Source organism: Protopterus annectens, chromosome 13.part0 (assembly GCF_019279795.1).
Source record: "Protopterus annectens isolate FY-2018-M chromosome 13.part0, PAN1.0, whole genome shotgun sequence".
Classification (NCBI taxonomy): Eukaryota; Metazoa; Chordata; order Ceratodontiformes; family Protopteridae; genus Protopterus; species Protopterus annectens.
This window is the reverse complement of record NC_056747.1, coordinates 11721216-11741740: the sequence shown is the minus strand read 5'-3', so window position 1 is coordinate 11741740 and position 20525 is coordinate 11721216. Positions and strand designations below refer to the sequence as shown.

The window sequence follows — 20525 nt, the reverse complement described above, 5'->3', positions numbered from 1 at the left end:
CATCCAGAACAGGGGTATAGCCAAGGGCCTATGCTGGGGTAAAAGCAAAAATTCCTAAGCCTTTTCCTGGAATCAGAGAAGTCCTGACCTTCCCACTTAAAATGTTCCCTCATGGAATGAAGAGTCTCTGAAAAAGAGAAATCCTCTGGAGGAGAAGCAGGAGTCGAATCATCTGCATCAGAATCAGAATAAGGAGAGTACTCCTGCAAGTCTTCCGAGCCAAGACTCTGAAACATCCAAGCCTGCTCAAAATTCCCCAACTCTGGTTCCACCCTAGGCCTCTTATCAGGAGGGGCAAAGAACCTCTAATCAAAGTAATTAAATCTTCTGCCATTTTAAGCATGTGCTTCTTGGGCACAGATCCTGTTGAACTAGGAGTGACACCAACAGAAGCTAAACCTGGCCTGCCTCTGGGAGAAGCCTTGGAAACAGAAGGAGAGGGCCTAACCACCCTAGGAAGGGAGGGAGTACAGTAACCTGAGAAGCCCCTTCAGCCTGACCTGCCTCCTGAGAGGCCACATCCTGCAATATCAAAGTCTCCCCTGGGACTCCAGAGAAGCCTCCGGGCGAACCACCGTTCCACTGACGCCTCTAAAAGAACCGGCGTCCGGGGCGACTCTTCTTGCCTGGGTTTAGCTGCTTTGTCTTTGGCGCTTCTTGAAGAAGCGGGCGTCGGAGAATCCGGCGGCATATTATAATTGCACCGCTTCCGAAGACCAACCTAGCACAATCTAACCTTCGCTTAATAATAGCGCTTATTGAACCTAGCACAAAGCGACACCCAACAACGTCGTGCTCAGGCCCCAAACAAGGAATACACAAAGTATGATAATCCCTATGCGGTATCTGCTTCCCACAAGAAATACAGTTATTCACTTTTTCTGACATCCGGTAAACCACTGAGGCAAGAAAAACTAAAATATTCCCCAACGGGGTATTTAGCCAACTTTGACTCGGTCTGAAACTCCAAATTCGAAAAATTTCAGAATGCCGAACGGCACTTGCAACGCTGCTTCTGCATCGGACCATGCGGCAAAAAAGACTGAGGATATGACGTCGGTCATGCGCATTTGTACCCTGACGTCCTGATGTGAGTCTTAAGCGCCTTGACCGACGTCAGCCTAATACTTTGATATTCGGGCCGACAGAGGACAGCGGACTACCCATATGTAAGGACTGCAGCAATGTGAGATGAAGAACATCTACGTAGGGTAGTATTGAGATGTACAGTAATACAAAGTACAGGATACATCCTTCTACACAGACTGGGTGTAAGGGGGGGGGCTCTGTAACTACGTAGGGTATTAATGAGATGTACAGTAATACAAAGTACAGGATACATCCTTCTACACAGACTGGGTGTAAGGGGGTCTGTAACTACGTAGGGTAGTAATGAGATGTACAGTAATACAAAGTACAGGATACATCCTTCTACACAGACTGGATGTAAGGGGGGGTCTGTAACTACGTAGGGTAGTAATGAGATGTACAGTAATACAAAGTACAGGATACATCCTTCTACACAGACTGGGTGTAAGGGGGGGGTCTGTAACTACGTAGGGTAGTAATGAGATGTACAGTAATACAAAGTACAGGATACATCCTTCTACACAGACTGGGTGTAAGGGGGTCTGTAACTACGTAGGGTAGTAATGACATGTACAGTAATACAAAGTACAGGATACATCCTTCTACACAGACTGGGTGTAAGGGGGGTCTGTAACTACGTAGGGTAGTAATGAGATGTACAGTAATACATAGTACAGGATACATCCTTCTACACAGACTGGGTGTAAGTGGGGTCTGTAACTACGTAGGGTAGTAATGAGATGTACAGTAATACATAGTACAGGATACATCCTTCTACACAGACTGGGTGTAAGGGGGGTCTGTAACTACGTAGGGTAGTAATGAGATGTACAGTAATACAAAGTACAGGATACATCCTTCTACACAGACTGGGTGTAAGGGGGGTCTGTAACTACGTAGGGTAGTAATGAGATGTACAGTAATACAAAGTACAGGATACATCCTTCTACACAGGCTGGGTGTAAGGGGGGTCTGTAACTACGTAGGGTAGTAATGAGATGTACAGTAATACAAAGTACAGGATACATCCTTCTACACAGACTGGGTGTAAGGGGGGGGTCTGTAACTACGTAGGGTAGTAATGAGATGTACAGTAATACAAAGTACAGGATACATCCTTCTACACAGACTGGGTGTAAGTGGGTCTGTAACTACGTAGGGTAGTAATGAGATGTACAGTAATACAAAGTACAGGATACATCCTTCTACACAGACTGGGTGTAAGGGGGTCTGTAACTACGTAGGGTAGTAATGAGATGTACAGTAATACAAAGTACAGGATACATCCTTCTACACAGACTGGGTGTAAGGGGGGTCTGTAACTACGTAGGGTAGTAATGAGATGTACAGTAATACAAAGTACAGGATACATCCTTCTACACAGGCTGGGTGTAAGGGGGGTCTGTAACTACGTAGGGTAGTAATGACATGTACAGTAATACAAAGTACAGGATACATCCTTCTACACAGACTGGGTGTAAGGGGGGGTCTGTAACTACGTAGGGTAGTAATGAGATGTACAGTAATACAAAGTACAGGATACATCCTTCTACACAGACTGGGTGTAAGTGGTGGTCTGTAACTACATGAGGGTAGTAATGAGATGTACAGTAATACATAGTACAGGATACATCCTTCTACACAGACTGGGTGTAAGGGGGTCTGTAACTACGTAGGGTAGTAATGAGATGTACAGTAATACAAAGTACAGGATACATCCTTCTACACAGGCTGGGTGTAAGGGGGTCTGTAACTACGTAGGGTAGTAATGAGATGTACAGTAATACAAAGTACAGGATACATCCTTCTACACAGACTGGGTGTAAGGGGGGGTCTGTAACTACGTAGGGTAGTAATGAGATGTACAGTAATACAAAGTACAGGATACATCCTTCTACACAGACTGGGTGTAAGGGGGGGGTCTGTAACTACGTAGGGTAGTAATGAGATGTACAGTAATACAAAGTACAGGATACATCCTTCTACACAGACTGGGTGTAAGGGGGGGATCTGTAACTACGTAGGGTAGTAATGAGATGTACAGTAATACAAAGTACAGGATACATCCTTCTACACAGGCTGGGTGTAAGGGGGGTCTGTAACTACGTAGGGTAGTAATGAGATGTACAGTAATACAAAGTACAGGATACATCCTTCTACACAGACTGGGTGTAAGGGGGGTCTGTAACTACGTAGGGTAGTAATGACATGTACAGTAATACAAAGTACAGGATACATCCTTCTACACAGACTGGATGTAAAGGGGGAGTCTGTAACTACGTAGGGTAGTAATGAGATGTACAGTAATACAAAGTACAGGATACATCCTTCTACACAGACTGGGTGTAAGGGGGGGGTCTGTAACTACGTAGGGTAGTAATGAGATGTACAGTAATACAAAGTACAGGATACATCCTTCTACACAGACTGGGTGTAAGGTGGAGGGGTCTGTAACTACGTAGGGTAGTAATGAGATGTACAGTAATACAAAGTACAGGATACATCCTTCTACACAGACTGGGTGTAAGGGGGGTCTGTAACTACGTAGGGTAGTAATGAGATGTACAGTAATACAAAGTACAGGATACATCCTTCTACACAGGCTGGGTGTAAGGGGGGGTCTGTAACTACGTAGGGTAGTAATGAGATGTACAGTAATACAAAGTACAGGATACATCCTTCTACACAGGCTGGGTGTAAGGGGGTCTGTAACTACGTAGGGTAGTAATGAGATGTACAGTAATACAAAGTACAGGATACATCCTTCTACACAGACTGGGTGTAAGGGGGGGGGTCTGTAACTACGTAGGGTAGTAATGAGATGTACAGTAATACAAAGTACAGGATACATCCTTCTACACAGACTGGGTGTAAGGGGGGGGTCTGTAACTACGTAGGGTAGTAATGAGATGTACAGTAATACAAAGTACAGGATACATCCTTCTACACAGACTGGGTGTAAAGGGGGGGTCTGTAACTACGTAGGGTAGTAATGAGATGTACAGTAATACAAAGTACAGGATACATCCTTCTACACAGACTGGGTGTAAGGGGGGGTCTGTAACTACGTAGGGTAGTAATGAGATGTACAGTAATACAAAGTACAGGATACATCCTTCTACACAGGCTGGGTGTAAGGGGGGTCTGTAACTACGTAGGGTAGTAATGAGATGTACAGTAATACAAAGTACAGGATACATCCTTCTACACAGACTGGGTGCAAGTGGGTCTGTAACTACGTAGGGTAGTAATGAGATGTACAGTAATACAAAGTACAGGATACATCCTTCTACACAGACTGGGTGTAAGGGGGGTCTGTAACTACGTAGGGTAGTAATGAGATGTACAGTAATACAAAGTACAGGATACATCCTTCTACACAGGCTGGGTGTAAGGGGGGTCTGTAACTACGTAGGGTAGTAATGAGATGTACAGTAATACAAAGTACAGGATACATCCTTCTACACAGACTGGATGTAAAGGGGGAGTCTGTAACTACGTAGGGTAGTAATGAGATGTACAGTAATACAAAGTACAGGATACATCCTTCTACACAGACTGGGTGTAAGGGGGGGGTCTGTAACTACGTAGGGTAGTAATGAGATGTACAGTAATACAAAGTACAGGATACATCCTTCTACACAGGCTGGGTGTAAGGGGGGGGTCTGTAACTACGTAGGGTAGTAATGAGATCTACAGTAATACAACGTACAGGATACATCCTTCTACACAGACTGGGTGTAAGGGAGGGGTCTGTAACTACGTAGGGTAGTAATGACATGTACAGTAATACATAGTACAGGATACATCCTTCTACACAGACAGGGTGTAAGGGGAGGTCTGTAACCACAGGGTAGTAATGAGATGTACAGTAATACAAAGTACAGGATACATCCTTCTACACAGGCTGGGTGTAAGGGGAGGGTCTGTAACTACGTAGGGTAGTAATGAGATGTACAGTAATACAAAGTACAGGATACATCCTTCTACACAGACTGGGTGTAAGGTGGTCTGTAACTACGTAGGGTAGTAATGAGATGTACAGTAATACAAAGTACAGGATACATCCTTCTACACAGACTGGGTGTAAGTGGGGTCTGTAACTACGTAGGGTAGTAATGAGATGTACAGTAATACAAAGTACAGGATACATCCTTCTACACAGGCTGGGTGTAAGGGGGGGTCTGTAACTACGTAGGGTAGTAATGAGATGTACAGTAATACAAAGTACAGGATACATCCTTCTACACAGACTGGGTGTAAGGGGGGGGTCTGTAACTACGTAGGGTAGTAATGAGATGTACAGTAATACAAAGTACAGGATACATCCTTCTACACAGACTGGGTGTAAGTGGGTCTGTAACTACGTAGGGTAGTAATGAGATGTACAGTAATACAAAGTACAGGATACATCCTTCTACACTGACTGGGTGTAAGGGGGGTCTGTAACTACGTAGGGTAGTAATGAGATGTACAGTAATACAAAGTACAGGATACATCCTTCTACACAGACTGGGTGTAAGGGGGGGGTCTGTAACTACGTAGGGTAGTAATGAGATGTACAGTAATACAAAGTACAGGATACATCCTTCTACACAGACTGGGTGTAAGGGGGGTCTGTAACTACGTAGTGTAGTAATGAGATGTACAGTAATACAAAGTACAGGATACATCCTTCTACACAGACTGGGTGTAAGGGGGTCTGTAACCACGTGGGGAAGTAATGAAATGTACAGTAGAACAAAGTAAAGGATACATCCTCCTACACAGACGGGGTGTAAGGGGGGTCTAACCACGAGGGTAGTAATGAGATGTACAGTAATACAAAGTACAGGATACATCCTTCTACACAGACTGGGTGGGGGTCTGTAACTTACGAGGGGTAGTAATGAGATGTACAGTAATACAAAGTACAGGATACATCCTTCTACACAGACTGGGTGTAAGGGGGTCTGTAACTACGTAGGGTAGTAATGAGATGCACCGTAATACAAAGTACAGGATACATCCTTCTACACAGACTGGGTGTAAGGGGGGGTCTGTAACTACGTAGGGTAGTAATGAGATGTACAGTAATACATAGTACAGGATACATCCTTCTACACAGACTGGGTGTAAGTGGGGTCTGTAACTACGTAGGGTAGTAATGACATGTACAGTAATACAAAGTACAGGATACATCCTTCTACACAGACTGGGTGTAAGGGGGTCTGTAACTACGTAGGGTAGTAATGAGATGTACAGTAATACAAAGTACAGGATACATCCTTCTACACAGGCTGGGTGTAAGGGGGGGTCTGTAACTACGTAGGGTAGTAATGACATGTACAGTAATACAAAGTACAGGATACATCCTTCTACACAGACTGGGTGTAAGGGGGGGTCTGTAACTACGTAGGGTAGTAATGAGATGTACAGTAATACAAAGTACAGGATACATCCTTCTACACAGACTGGGTGTAGGGGGGGTCTGTAACTACGTAGGGTAGTAATGAGATGTACAGTAATACAAAGTACAGGATACATCCTTCTACACAGACTGGGTGTAAGGGGGGTCTGTAACTACGTAGGGTAGTAATGAGATGTACAGTAATACAAAGTACAGGATACATCCTTCTACACAGACTGGGTGTAAGGAGGGGTCTGTAACTACATAGGGCAGTAATGAGATGTACAGTAATACATAGTACAGGATACATCCTTCTACACAGGCTGGATGTAAGGGGGGGGTCTGTAACTACGTAGGGTAGTAATGAGATGTACAGTAATACAAAGTACAGGATACATCCTTCTACACAGACTGGGTGTAAGGGGGTCTGTAACTACGTAGGGTAGTAATGAGATGTACAGTAATACAAAGTACAGGATACATCCTTCTACACAGGCTGGGTGTAAGTGGGGGTCTGTAACTATGTAGGGTAGTAATGACATGTACAGTAATACAAAGTACAGGATACATCCTTCTACACAGACTGGGTGTAAGGAGGGGGGTCTGTAACTATGTAGGGTAGTAATGAGATGTACAGTAATACAAAGTACAGGATACATCCTTCTACACAGACTAGATGTAAAGGGGGGGTCTGTAACTACGTAGGGTAGTAATGAGATGTACAGCAATACAAAGTACAGGATACATCCTTCTACACAGACTGGGTGTAAGGGGGGGGGTCTGTAACTACGTAGGGTAGTAATGAGATGTACAGTAATACATAGTACAGGATACATCCTTCTACACAGACTGGGTGTAAGGGGGGGGGTCTGTAACTACGTAGGGTAGTAATGAGATGTACAGTAATACAGTAATACAAAGTACAGGATACATCCTTCTACACAGGCTGGGTGTAAGGGGGGGGTCTGTAACTACGTAGGGTAGTAATGAGATGTACAGTAATACAAAGTACAGGATACATCCTTCTACACAGACTGGGTGTAAGGGGGGGTCTGTAACTACGTAGGGTAGTAATGAGATGTACAGTAATACAAAGTACAGGATACATCCTTCTACACAGGCTGGGTGTAAGGGGGGGGTCTGTAACTACGTAGGGTAGTAATGATATGTACAGTAATACAAAGTACAGGATACATCCTTCTACACAGACTGGGTGTAAGGGGGGGGGTCTGTAACTATGTAGGGTAGTAATGAGATGTACAGTAATACAGAGTACAGGATACATCCTTCTACACAGACTGGATGTAAGGGGGGGTCTGTAATGAGATGTACAGCAATACAAAGTACAGGATACATCCTTCTACACAGACTGGGTGTAAGGGGGGGTCTGTAATTACGTAGGGTAGTAATGACATGTACAGTAATACAAAGTACAGGATACATCCTTCTACACAGGCTGTGTGTAATGGGGGGGGTCTGTAACTATGTAGGGTAGTAATGACATGTACAGTAATACAAAGTACAGGATACATCCTTCTACACAGACTCGGTGTAAGGGGGGGGTCTGTAACTACGTAGGGTAGTAATGAGATGTACAGCAATACAAAGTACAGGATACATCCTTCTACACAGCCTGGGTGTAAGGGGGGGGGTCTGTAACTACGTAGGGTAGTAATGAGATGTACAGTAATACATAGTACAGGATACATCCTTCTACACAGACTGGGTTGTAAGGGGGGGGGTCTGTAACTACGTAGGGTAGGAATGAGATGTACAGTAATACAAAGTACAGGATACATCCTTCTACACAGACTGGATGTAAGGGGGGGGTCTGTAACTACGTAGGGTAGTAATGATATGTACAGCAATACATAGTACAGGATACATCCTTCTACACAGGCTGGGTGTAAGGGAGGTCTGTAACTACGTAGGGTAGTAATGAGATGTACAGTAATACAAAGTACAGGATACATCCTTCTACACAGACTGGGTGTAAGGTGGGGTCTGTAACTACGTAGGGTAGTAATGAGATATACAGTAATACAAAGTACAGGATACATCCTTCTACACAGGCTGGGTGTAAGGGGGGGGTCTGTAACTACATAGGGTAGTAATGAGATGTACAGTAATACATAGTACAGGATACATGCTTCTACACAGGCTGGGTGTAAGGGGAGGGTCTGTAACTACGTAGGGTAGTAATGAGATGTACAGTAATACAAAGTACAGGATACATCCTTCTACACAGGCTGGGTGTAAGGGGGGGTCTGTAACTACGTAGGGTATTAATGACATGTACAGTAATACAAAGTACAGGATACATCCTTCTACACAGACTGGATGTAAGGGGGGTGATGTAACATATCTAAGATAATGGGAAGGGTCTAATTCATATGTTTTATATTAGGTTCTTTATACATCCAGAGTTGCACTGAAGTTAAATGCGACATGTCCAGCATGGAAAGGGGGTTAGTACCTTTATCCAATTTAGTAAGAGGTATAATTCAAATACTTCTGGTAGCAAGAAATGTACTGCACATACCAAGTTTACTTGTAGTGTTATGGGACACATCCAGCATCTCCCATAACCTACTGCACATACCAAGTTTATTTGTCATGTTACGGGACACATCCAGCGTCCCCATAATCTACTGCACATACAAAGTTTACTTGTGGTGTTTCTGGACACATCCAGCATCCCCTATAACCTACTGAACATATCAAGTTTACTTCTGGTGTTACGAGATGCATCCAGCATCCCCATAATCTAATGCACATACCAAGTTTACTTGTGGTGTTACGGGATGCATCCAGCATCCGCATAATCTACTTCACTTACCAAGTTTACTTATGGTGTTACGGAATGCATCCAGAAAACCCATAATCTACTGCACGTACAAAGTTTACTTGTGGTGTTTCTGGACACATCCGGTGTCGCCCATAATCTACTGCACGTAGCAAGTTTACTTGAGGCGTTATGGGACACATCCAGCATCTCCATAATCTAATGCACGTAACAAGTTTACTTGAGGCATTATGGGACACATCCAGCATCCCCAATAACCTACTGCATATACCAACTTTACTTGTGGTGTTTCTGCACACATCCAGTGACCCCCATAATGTACTGCATATACCAAGTTTACTTGTAGTCTTACGGGACACATCCAGCATCCCCATAACTTACTGTATATACCAAGTTTACTTGTGGTGTTTCTGGACACATCCAGTGACCCCCATAATGTACTGCATATACCAAGTTTACTTGTGGTGTTACGGGGCACATGCAGCATCCTCCATAACCTACTGCATGTACAAAGTTTACTGGTGGTGTTATAGGACACATTCGACATCCCCCATAAATGGGTTATAAAGGTAGGATTTTTTATTTTTCCTCCTCTGTCTGCAGACAGTGGATCATTTTTCATGGCAATGAACATCCATTCATTTTGTTATATAATTTTTATTGAGGTTTTGTATCAAACATTTCAGTACAATACCAGTAATCACAAATTACATAAGATACAATGAACATGCACTCTATTCAACATTCTGATACAACAGAAAACAGAATGACATTCATTATCATCATTCAAAATGCAACCAATCACTGATCTCCATCCTCCTTTGTCCCTCAGCAGTTGCCATCCATAGCTATACCTCTGAGTTAGCCTACAGTGCTCTAAATCCCATTATTAAACTCCTGCATTATAACATAACCTCACTTTTGCAACTTTGTTCTAAACTTCTCTCTTCCTGCCCTAACTTCATAGGCACATACCAACTGATTTCACACCAATATTTGTTCATATTTTTCCATCTCCCATTCAAAAATCACAATTCCAGACTTTTGTTACAAAGCTTTCCCCCCACCTGCCTAAAAATAGCATTTTCTTGGCTCTCATTCTCTTTTATGGGATGAAGCACAGATAAGCTATGCATGCCATCGACACAGCCATTAGAATGCATTGGTTTATGTATTTCGTTTTATTAAAACCCTATGCTACCTGTGCATGTAGTCAGGTCCAAGGAGTTGGATGTGCGCAGGGGCTGGAGGGTTTGTCAACTTGTTTCAATGACTGACAGCCCAGCTTTTAGGTAAATACCAAAATCCATCTCGTGTCCATCAGGGACTGCATTCCAGGATACATGGCTGAATCCTTTCTCCCAAAAAGGTTAGCAGGCTCTGCCTCACCATTCCCCAACCCCCAGACAGTTCTGTGAGTACCCCCTCCCCACTGCTACTATACCCAAGATACTACAGTACTGACTGCAAATACCCAAGAACCAAAGCATAACAAAGCAAGCACAGACTTGCCTTTCATACTGCAAGAGCATATGACTATAGGTTCTACTCCCACACCAGTGCTTGGAGTAATCTTCTCTAGCAGGAAGGCTATGAGGAGATAATGAGCTGCTTCCTGTAGTCCAGGGTTTGATTCCCTCACACTCTATTTGGTTACAATGTGACTGTGAGAAATTCACTTAACAAAACAGACAATTAGAAAATTAGGCTAGGTTCCTCAATGCGTCACCGGGACCCCATACCTAGTAACTACTTATGAACCTATAAACAGGTTAAGTAGTGCATGTGATCAGGTAGAAAGCTGCTGCATACATCCAGGACAGTAATGTGACCACTGAAGTTACTCATACATCCAGGACAGTAATGTGAACACTGAAGTTACTCAGCACAGGAGTATGATTTCTAACAGACACTAAATGTCAATGCAACCACGTCACACAAGCATACCTAAGACTGTGTAGGACTCTGCTGTGAAACGATCTCGGCCACTCCTGCCAGAAGGAATCCTTTTAGGAGACTGCAAGGCAGACCTGACAACACAAAAAAAGGTATGGTAAAATAACAGTAGTGCAATTTAATTTTCAGCCTAAATTCTTCAACTGGCTTACTTTCAAAACATGGTTTAAAGTGATCTTTCCTATCTGTAAAACATGTACAAACTGCAATGAAAGTGGGCTACAAAATTGATCCACTGAAAATACACAATGGTAAAACTGCTCAAGATAAAAAAATATATATCTTATCAGACCACAAAACATCTATAGTATGCAAGAATTTTCCAGTTTGCATCAAAACTTTACTACATTGCATGGATTTTTAACTTTACTGAATTTCTACTTCAGAGGCTGCCAACTGCTTCTGTTCTGGGACAATGTAATACTTTTCACTGACGTTTTCCACTATTTTAATTTAATTATTCACTTAACTGCTTCCTGGTTCAGTGAACTGGTCCTTAATGGACTCTCTAGCTATTACAGAGCCTATACAACACGTGTGCAGACAATTTCGTGTCATCAGCCAATACATCATGTGTGCGCAGACAATTTTGTCATCAGCCAATAAATCATGTGTGCGGCCAATTTCATGTCATCAGCCAATACACCGTGTGTGTGCGGACAATTTTGTCAGCCAATACACCGTGTGTGTGTGGACAATTTTGTCATAAGCCAATACACCATGTGTGTGTGGACAATTTCGTGTTGTCAGCCAATACACCATGTGTGTGTGTGTGTGTGTGTGTGTGTGTGTGTGGACAATTTCGTGTCATCAGCCAATACACCATGTGTGCGCGTGTGGACAATTTTGTGTCCTCAGCCAATACACCGTGTGTGGACAATTTCGTTTTGTCAGCCAATATACCATGTGTGCGTGTGGACAATTTTGTGTTGTCAGTCAATACACCATGTGTGTGTGGACAATTTTGTGTTGTCAGCCAATACACCATGTGTGGGTGTGGACAATTTTGTGTCGTCAGCCATACAACGTACACCATGTGCATGCACAGACAATTGTGTCATCAGCCATACGTGTGTGCGGACAATTTCGTGTCCAGTCATATTTGTGTGCATGGACAATTTAGTGTTGTCAGCCATACATGTGTGCATGTGGACAATTTAGTGCCATCAGTAAACGTGTGTGGGGAATTTGGTGTCGTCAGTCATATGTGTGTGCGTGTGTGGACAATTTGGTGTCACAAGCCATACATGTGTGTGCGGACAATTTGGTGTCACAAGCCATACATGTGTGCGCGGACAATTTAGTGTCGTCAGCCAATACACCATGCATGTGTGGACAATTTAGTGTCATCAGCCATACGTGTGTGGACAACTTAGCATAGTCAGCCGTACATGTGTGTGTGGGCAATTTAGCGTCAGCCATACATGTGTTTGTGGACAATTTAGTGTCGTCAGCCATACATGTGTGCAGGCAATTTAATGTTGTCAGTCATACAATGTGTGTGTGCGGACAATTTAGTGTCGTTAGCCATGTGTGTGTGTGAGGACAATTTAGTGTTGTCAGCCACATGTGTCTGTGCGGACAATTTAGTGTCAGCCATATGTGCGGGCAGACAATTTAGTGTCAAGCCATGTGTGGGCAGACAATTTAGTGTCAGTCATACGTGTGTGCGCAATTTAGTGTCAGCCATACATGTGTGCACAATTTAGTGTCTGCATACGTGTGTGCGGATAATTTAGCGTCGTCAGCCACATGTTTGTGTGCGGACAATTTAGTGTCGTCAGCCACATGTGTGTGTGCGGACAATTTAGTGTCATCAGTCATACATGTGTGCGCAGACAATTTAGTATAGTCAGCCATACCTGTGTGCGCAGAATTTAGTGTCATCAGCCATACATGTGCATGCAATTTAGTGTCAGCCAATCACGTGTGTGTACAATTTAGTGTCATCGGTCACACATGTGTATAGACAATTTAGTGTCAGCAGCTATACATGTGTACGGACAATTTAGTGCAGTCAGCCATACAGCATGTGTGTTAGGACAATTTAGTGCCGTCAGCCATATACAGCATGCGTTTGGGAGGTAGAATGCTCATGAAAGAATAGAATCTGTATTTCAAAGGTATCCCTTATTAAGTTAATGAAATGGGTTACAAAATAAAAACAAAACAAATTGATTTTTTGACCACAGGTGTCTTATAAAATGTCTCAAGAGTAGAAAAGTAACAGATGTTGCATATTTATCCCAAAACCCAGCCTATATGAAAACAAACTGTTTGCTCCTTACAGGACACGCCCATAATCCAGTTTTTATTTCATAGATAGAAGTGGATGCAACATACTGTCTTTTGCTGTTGCTTTTTTTAATCATCTTCAGGTGTTTCCAAGGCACTTCATGTTTGTTCTTTTTATGTTTCTGTGGCATCCAGTCTTAACCCACTTTATGAAGGCAGAAAACTAGCAGTGGATAAGGATCTGGTGTTTAACCACATGTGGCACTTGATGGGCTATACTGCACACGAAAAGCACTCAGCTGCTCCCCTCAAAGTACAGTTGTGTACACTTAACAAATGTAGATGTTTGAATGTATTCACTGTTGCAGTCATCACACTTGGGTTATCTGCCTGCAGGTAGCCCTCAGTTGGCCTGAATACCAGAGACTTAGTATTTCTGCATCGGTTGCTGTCACTTCAGGACTGACTTCAGGTTGTCAGGGGTATAAAAACAGGCAGCTGACACCATTACATCAGTCTTTCTTGTCCCAAATGTCAGGAGTCCCCAAATAGGGAGCCAAGTTATGGGGGAGAAACCCCACCAGTAAAAAGTAAATACCAAAAGCCCTGTAAGGAGTGAGGGAGGGAGAGAGAAGGGGGCTGGAGGGAGAAAAACCAGGAATGCAACAGTGAATACACTCGAACATCTACATTTATGGTAAATGTACACAACTGTACTATGTTCTTCGTGTTTCACTGTTGCAATCATCACATTTGGGTTGATTCCCAAAGCTGAAGAATGGGTGGAGGCAGTTAAGAAGAGTTGGGGCTGGCTAGTATGCCCTGGAGGACTCCCGTTGCAAAGCCCACCCTAGATTTGGAAAAGATAGGCAGGTGGTAATGCTTGGTGAAGGTATGAACAGAACTCCAAGTAGCAGCTTCCAGAATGTCCCTGGTAGGGGCTCCTCTCAGAAAGGCTGTAGAGGTTGAAGTTGCCCTAGTGGAATGTCTTCTGACCCCCTGAGGGGGTGGTTTAACATGGTGTTTGTAACAGAAATGGATAACACTGTGGAGATGGTTTGTTTAGATATGACCTTGCCCGCTGCCCCTGGCGCAAAACTGACTAGTAACTGGTCAGATTTCCTAAAGGGCTTAGTCCTATCAAGGTAGAATCTCAGCTGTCTGTGCATGTCTAAAGAGTGCAGGATCCTTTCCCCCTTATTTTGAGGATTAGGAAAAAAGCTGTGCAAATGTACAGATTAGTTGAGAGCCACACTGGACACCACTTTAGGCATGAGGGTTGGGTTAGTCATGAGGGAGACCCTGTCAACATGAAAAATGATGAAGGGTTCCACAGCCATAAGTGCTTGTAGCTCAGACACTCTTCTAACTGAAGTGATGGCCAGAAGCAAGGCTGTTTTCCCAACACAGGAATTTTAACTCCGCTGATGCTGCAGGCTCAAAGGGGGGTAGCGTGAGCTTTTCCAACACAAAGTTACCATCCCAAGCAGGGGTAGGGGCTCTTCTTGGTGGACTTAAGTTGTTAGCCCCTCTCAGGAACTGCTTGATGAGAGGGTGTGAGAAGAGAGGTGGCACAATGCTGTAATGAGCAGAGATGGCAGTGTCATGGATATTAATGGAAGAGAAGGATAGGCCCCTGTCAAGTAGGTCTGCTAGGCAATCCAGTATGAGAGGTAAGGACGGCTCTGCTGTATCCACTCCTTTTGTCTGGATCCAGGAACAATACCTTTTCCACTTGTGAGCACAGGATTTCCTTGTACTGGGTCATCTGGCTTCATGTATGATATCCAGTACCTGCTTGTTTAGGCTGGCCACTGGAGAAGTCAAGGAATAAGCCAGGCTTCAAGGTTCAGGGTCTGCAAATGCGGATGCAAAAAAGTACAGTTGTGTACCTACCATAAATGTAGATATTCGAGTGTATTCACTGTTGCAGTCATTATACTTGGGTTATCCTGCTGGCAGGCTACCCGCAATCGGCCAGAATTCCAAAGTCTAGGTCCGGTGTCGGTTGCTGTCACCTCTTGCCTGACATCAGAAGGGGGATGGTGGGTGGGTAACTTGGACTGCAACAGTGAATACACTTGAACATCTACATTTATGGTAGGTACACAACTGTACTATGTTCATCATGTTTCACTGTTGCAGTCATTACTCTTGGGTTGAATCCCAAAGCTGAGGAAGGGTGGCTGGGCTAAATAGGATGAGGAGAGGCTATGAGGCCCTGCAGAATTGCAGTGGCGAAGCCTGCTCTGGACTTAGAGTAGAGAGGCAAGTGGTAGTGCTTTGTAAAGATGTGCAATGAACTCCAAGTTGCAGCCTCTAAGATTTCTTTGGTTGGTACTCCTCTGAGGAAGGCTGCTGAAGTGGCTGCTGCTCTGGTGGAATGAGGCCTAATGCCCTTAGGCACTGATTTGCCATGTTAAAAATAGCAGAAATGGATGCAATGGCCTATCCATTTAGAAATAGTCTGTTTTGAGATAGCCTTTCCTTGTGATCCTGCAGCATATGACACTAAAAGTTGCTCAGTCTTTCTGAGAGCTTTAGTTCTGTCCAAGTAGAAGCGTAACTGCCTGTGTATGTCCAAAGAATGCAGAATTTTTTCACCCTTGTTCTGTGGATTTGGGTAAAAGGTAGGCAATTGAATGGTTTGGTTGAGGGCCACACTGGACACCACCTTAGGCATAAATGTAGGGTTTGTCCTCAGAGAAACCCTGTCTGGATGAAAAATGATTAAAGGTTCCACAGCCATGAGTGCTTGTAATTCCGAGACTCGTCTTGCAGAGGTTATGGCTAGGAGCAGAGCCGTTTTCCAGGATAAGAATTTTATATCTGCTGTTGATGCTGGCTCGAAAGGAGGCAGTGCGAGTTTTTCCAAAACATAATTGAGGTCCCAGGCCGGAATTGGTGCTCTCCTTGGAGGCCTAATGTTTTTGGCCCCTCTGAGGTACTGCCTTATTAAAGGATGAGAAAAGATAGGTGGTTCCGTATTGTAATGTGCAGAAATGGCAGAGGCATGATGAGAAAGAAAGGCCTTTGTTCAGCATCTCAGTTAGGTATTGTAAAATCTGAGGGATATTTGGTAGACGTGTCAATGCCTTGTTCCTGGTTCCAAGCACAGAATCACTTCCATTTTTCTGCATAAGATTTTCTGGTACTGGTACTGGGCCTCCTGGCCTCCAAGATAACATCCATAACAGCTTTTGAAAGAGGAGTGTTCTGAATGGCTACATTATCCGCCATGCTGCTAGATTTAAGGTCCTGAGTTGGCTGTGCAGGATCTGTTTTGTTGGGTCAGCAAGTGAGAAGTTTGAGGCAATATCCATGCTGGACCTTGAGACAAGCTCTTCAGGATTGGGTACCAGTGCTGGTGTGGCCAGTCTGGTGCAATCAGAATCATTTTTGGCTTCTCGTCTGACCTTTAGGAGTACTCTGGGAAGGAGAGGCAGTGGGGGAAAAGCATATACTGTTGGATTGTTCCAGCTGAAGGATAGGGCGTCCACTTTCCATGCTTGCTTGTGATAAATCCTTGTGCAAAATCTCTGCAATTGGCAGTTGTGAGGGCAGGCAAATAGATCTATGTCTGGGCATCCCCATTTCCTTGTTATCATGCTGAAGACTTGTGGATCCAGTTTCCATTTGTGGGGATCCATGAGGTTTCTGCTTAGTTCGTCTGCAAGAGTATTTGTTTTTCCTGGCAGGAATTGTGCTTGCAGGTGAACTTGAAAAGCCAGTGCTGTGTCCCATAAGGTCATTGCAGAGGGGATAGGAATGTGTACCTCCCTGCTTGTTTATGTACCAAATGACCGTAGTATTGTCTGTCTTTATCAGTAACTGTCCTGGATGAAGCAGGTCCTTGAAAGCTGTCAGGGCATTTTGAACAGCTAGCATCTTTTTGACTGATGTGAAGATGCCTCTGGTTTGCAGGCCATGTGCCCTGAATACATTTTCCTGCCATATGGGCCCCCCCCAGGCATAATTTGATGCATCCGTTGTCAGTGTCTGTCTGGCTGTGGGTAAACTGAATGGCAGACCCTTGTGGTGACAGGCTTCTGCCCATCGAAACTCCTGCTGCAAGCAGGGAATGAGTGCAATTACTGTCTCCAAGCTGTGGCAATGCTGAGTCCAAACACTTTTCAGATACCATTGTAGCTTCCTCATATGCAGTCTGGCATATGGAATTAATAGAATGCAGGATGCCATGAAACCCAAGGCCTGCAGGATTTTCCTTGCAGATAGGTGGGTTTTTGTTGCCAATTTCTTGAAGTAAGTAGTCAGTTGTTTTTGTTTATCTGGCGTGAGATAAGCCATCTGGGCAGTTGTATTTAAGCTTGCACCCAGGAATATTATCTCTTGAGAGGGCACTAGTTTTGATTTCTTTTCGTTTACTGTGTATCCTAGGGCCAATTAGTAATCCTTTTTTACAAATGCCAGATGCTTTAGAAGAGCGTCTTTGTTCTCTGCTTGAATTAGGCAGTCGTCCAAGTAGGGATATATTTGAATTCCTTTTTGTCTACAAAACGCGATTACTGGTGCCAGGCATTTTGTGAAGACCCTGGGCGCAGTAGATAAGCCAAAGGGCAGTGCAGAGAATTGGTAATGCATTGAGCCAGCCTTGAATCTGAGGTATCTTCTGCATAACTGTCTGATTAGGACATGCAGGTATGCCTCTTTTAGGTCCAAAGTTACGAGCCAAGCCCTCTTGCCCAGCATGGGCAGTAGCTGCTGAAGAGTCAACATCTTGAATTTTGGAACTTCCAGAAACGTATTTAGTATAGACAGGTCCAGTATTGGTCTCCAGGTTTTGTCCTTCCTGGGTACTAAGAAAAGTCTGGAGTAAAATCCTTGCCCCTGCTCTTGTTTTGGTACTTGCTGAATGGCCCTCATGTCTATGAGGGCTGTAATTTGTTTTTGTGCCCATTGATTGTGTGGCAGGTCTGGTATGCCCTTTGACCTTGGTAGAGTGTGAAAATGGAACCTGTAGCCTTGGGACACTATTGTTCAAGACCCATTTGTCTTGGGTAACTATTTGCCAATTTGATGAAAAAAGTGCTAGTTTTCCCCCTAAGGGGGCTGTCAAAAGAAAACTGTTTGGAACTGGTAGAGGAAAGTCATTGGGACTGTTTCCTGTAAGGCTGAGATTTGTCTTCTCCGCTTTTGGAGGTAGGAGCACCCCATTGTTTAGGCCTGTATGAGCCTTGGGGCTGATATCTGCCCCTGGGACACCTGTATCTGCCTCTTTGTGGTCTGTCTGAGACTGGAAAGGACCAATTTTTAGAAGACCAGTTCCTGCTACACCTGGGTGGCTGTACCTGTAAGAAATCCTTAACTGTCTGCATAGATTTTGCTTTATCCTCCATTTTTTTCAACACCTCTTCTGCTTTAGTACCAAACAAAGTATCATGCTGTAATGGTGCATCTAATAACTTTGCTTTAACATGATCAGGCAGATTTTGTTCCTTTAACCAAGCATGCCTTCTAATAACAAAACCTGTAACAGCGGCCCTGCAAGAAGCCTCCAGTGAATCATAACCACATTGCAAAGTATGCTTTCCCACTTGTTCAGTTGCATGCAATAAATCTTGCAATTCCTTGTTCTCAGAACATTCAGTATTTGTCAACATTTTCTGTTTAAGTAGTGACATTAAATATTGTTGATATTTAAGCATATGAAATTGACAATTTAAAGCCCTTACAGCCAAGGTAGCAGAAGTGTAAACCTTTTTCCCCCATCTGTCTAGAGCCCTAGAATCCCTATCAGAGGGGACAGGGTTTTTTGCAGAGGAAGCTTTAACCCCTTTGGGACCCTGAGATATAGTTTCTGGGTCAGCAGCGGGGTTTTTATATAGGAATTTATGAGAATCCGGGACCCTGTAGTACCTGTCTGGCTTAGCAGGTGCAGGGGGTAAAGAGTCAGGGGACAGGCCGGACTCTGAAAATACATCTACAATGTCTAGAACAGGTGGAATAGCAAGGGGTCTGTGCAGAGGAAGAAGCAGGAAGTCTCTGAGCCTTTTCTTAGATTCAGAATAATCTTGGCTCTCCCAGTGGAAATGCTCCCTCACAGTATGCAGTGTTTCCCCAAAAGAATAGCTCTCAGGAGGAGAGGCTGAAGGAATGGATTCTTCAGCATCAGAATCCTCATACGGAAGCATGGAGTAATCCTGTTCAGAAGAGGAATCAGAGGAAATAGAAACTTGATCAGAAGATTCATACTTTGTCTCTTGCCTAGGCCTCTTATCAGGAGGGGGATGGGAACACCTGATCAAGTAATTAGGTCTTCGGCCATTTTGAGCATCTGTTTTTTAGGCATGGAAGTCTGAATAGGAGAATGCTGTACTTGTTTCTTTGTCTTTAGAGCTGCTTTAGTCTTTGTCTTTGAAGCTGAAGATGGCTTAACATATAGTTGTGTAGGTCTGAAGGCACCCTCAGAAGCCGATGCCTGCTCAACGGCTCCGGACCCATCTGAGGGATTGATTTCCGAGTGTCCAATACCTTGAGTTTCCAGAGGCCCAGTCGGCTCGACGTGAGAGTCGGTAGCGGCCTGTGGCTCTGAGGTAGCGGGCGCCAGGGGCTGTGAAAGCGCCTCACTGAGAACCGGCGACTGGCCTAGAAGAGGCTTCTTCGTCAGTTTTGGACTTCGGATGCCTATCCTTGTGTTTTTTGTAAACTCTGGTTGTCGGCTGTTCCGCCGGCATTATATAATTAAATCTTTGGCCAAAGTAATGAAATGCAAAATCAAACAGACGCTTGATAGTGCGTTGGTTAAATCTAGCACAAAACCGACAGCTAGCAACATTGTGATCAGGGCCTAGGCAAGGAATACAGTAAGAGTGAAAATCCTTATGAGGTATTTGCTTCCCACAAGAAATACAATTAACTTTTTCTGACATTGGTCTGGAGCAAGAAAAAAGTTTCCCCAACGGGGTACTTAGCTTTAATGAAGACTTCGGTTCTGAAATTCAGATTTGAAAATCTCAGGAGTCGGCCGACCAACACTTACGAACTGCTTTTGCTTCGGGCACCGCGCGGCAAGAAAGACTGAAGAAAATG

The 20525-nt window shown here is 44.0% G+C and overlaps 1 protein-coding gene across 1 annotated transcript in view; it reads right to left on the bottom strand.

Moving 5' to 3' along the window:
- The window catches only part of FSD1 (fibronectin type III and SPRY domain containing 1), a 1307274-nt gene that overhangs the window by 283262 nt on the left and 1003487 nt on the right, over positions 1-20525 (bottom strand). The window contains exon 5 of the mRNA XM_044090582.1: positions 11232-11314. Coding sequence (XP_043946517.1) covers positions 11232-11314 — 83 coding nt within the window. The remainder of the gene's footprint in view (positions 1-11231; positions 11315-20525) is intronic.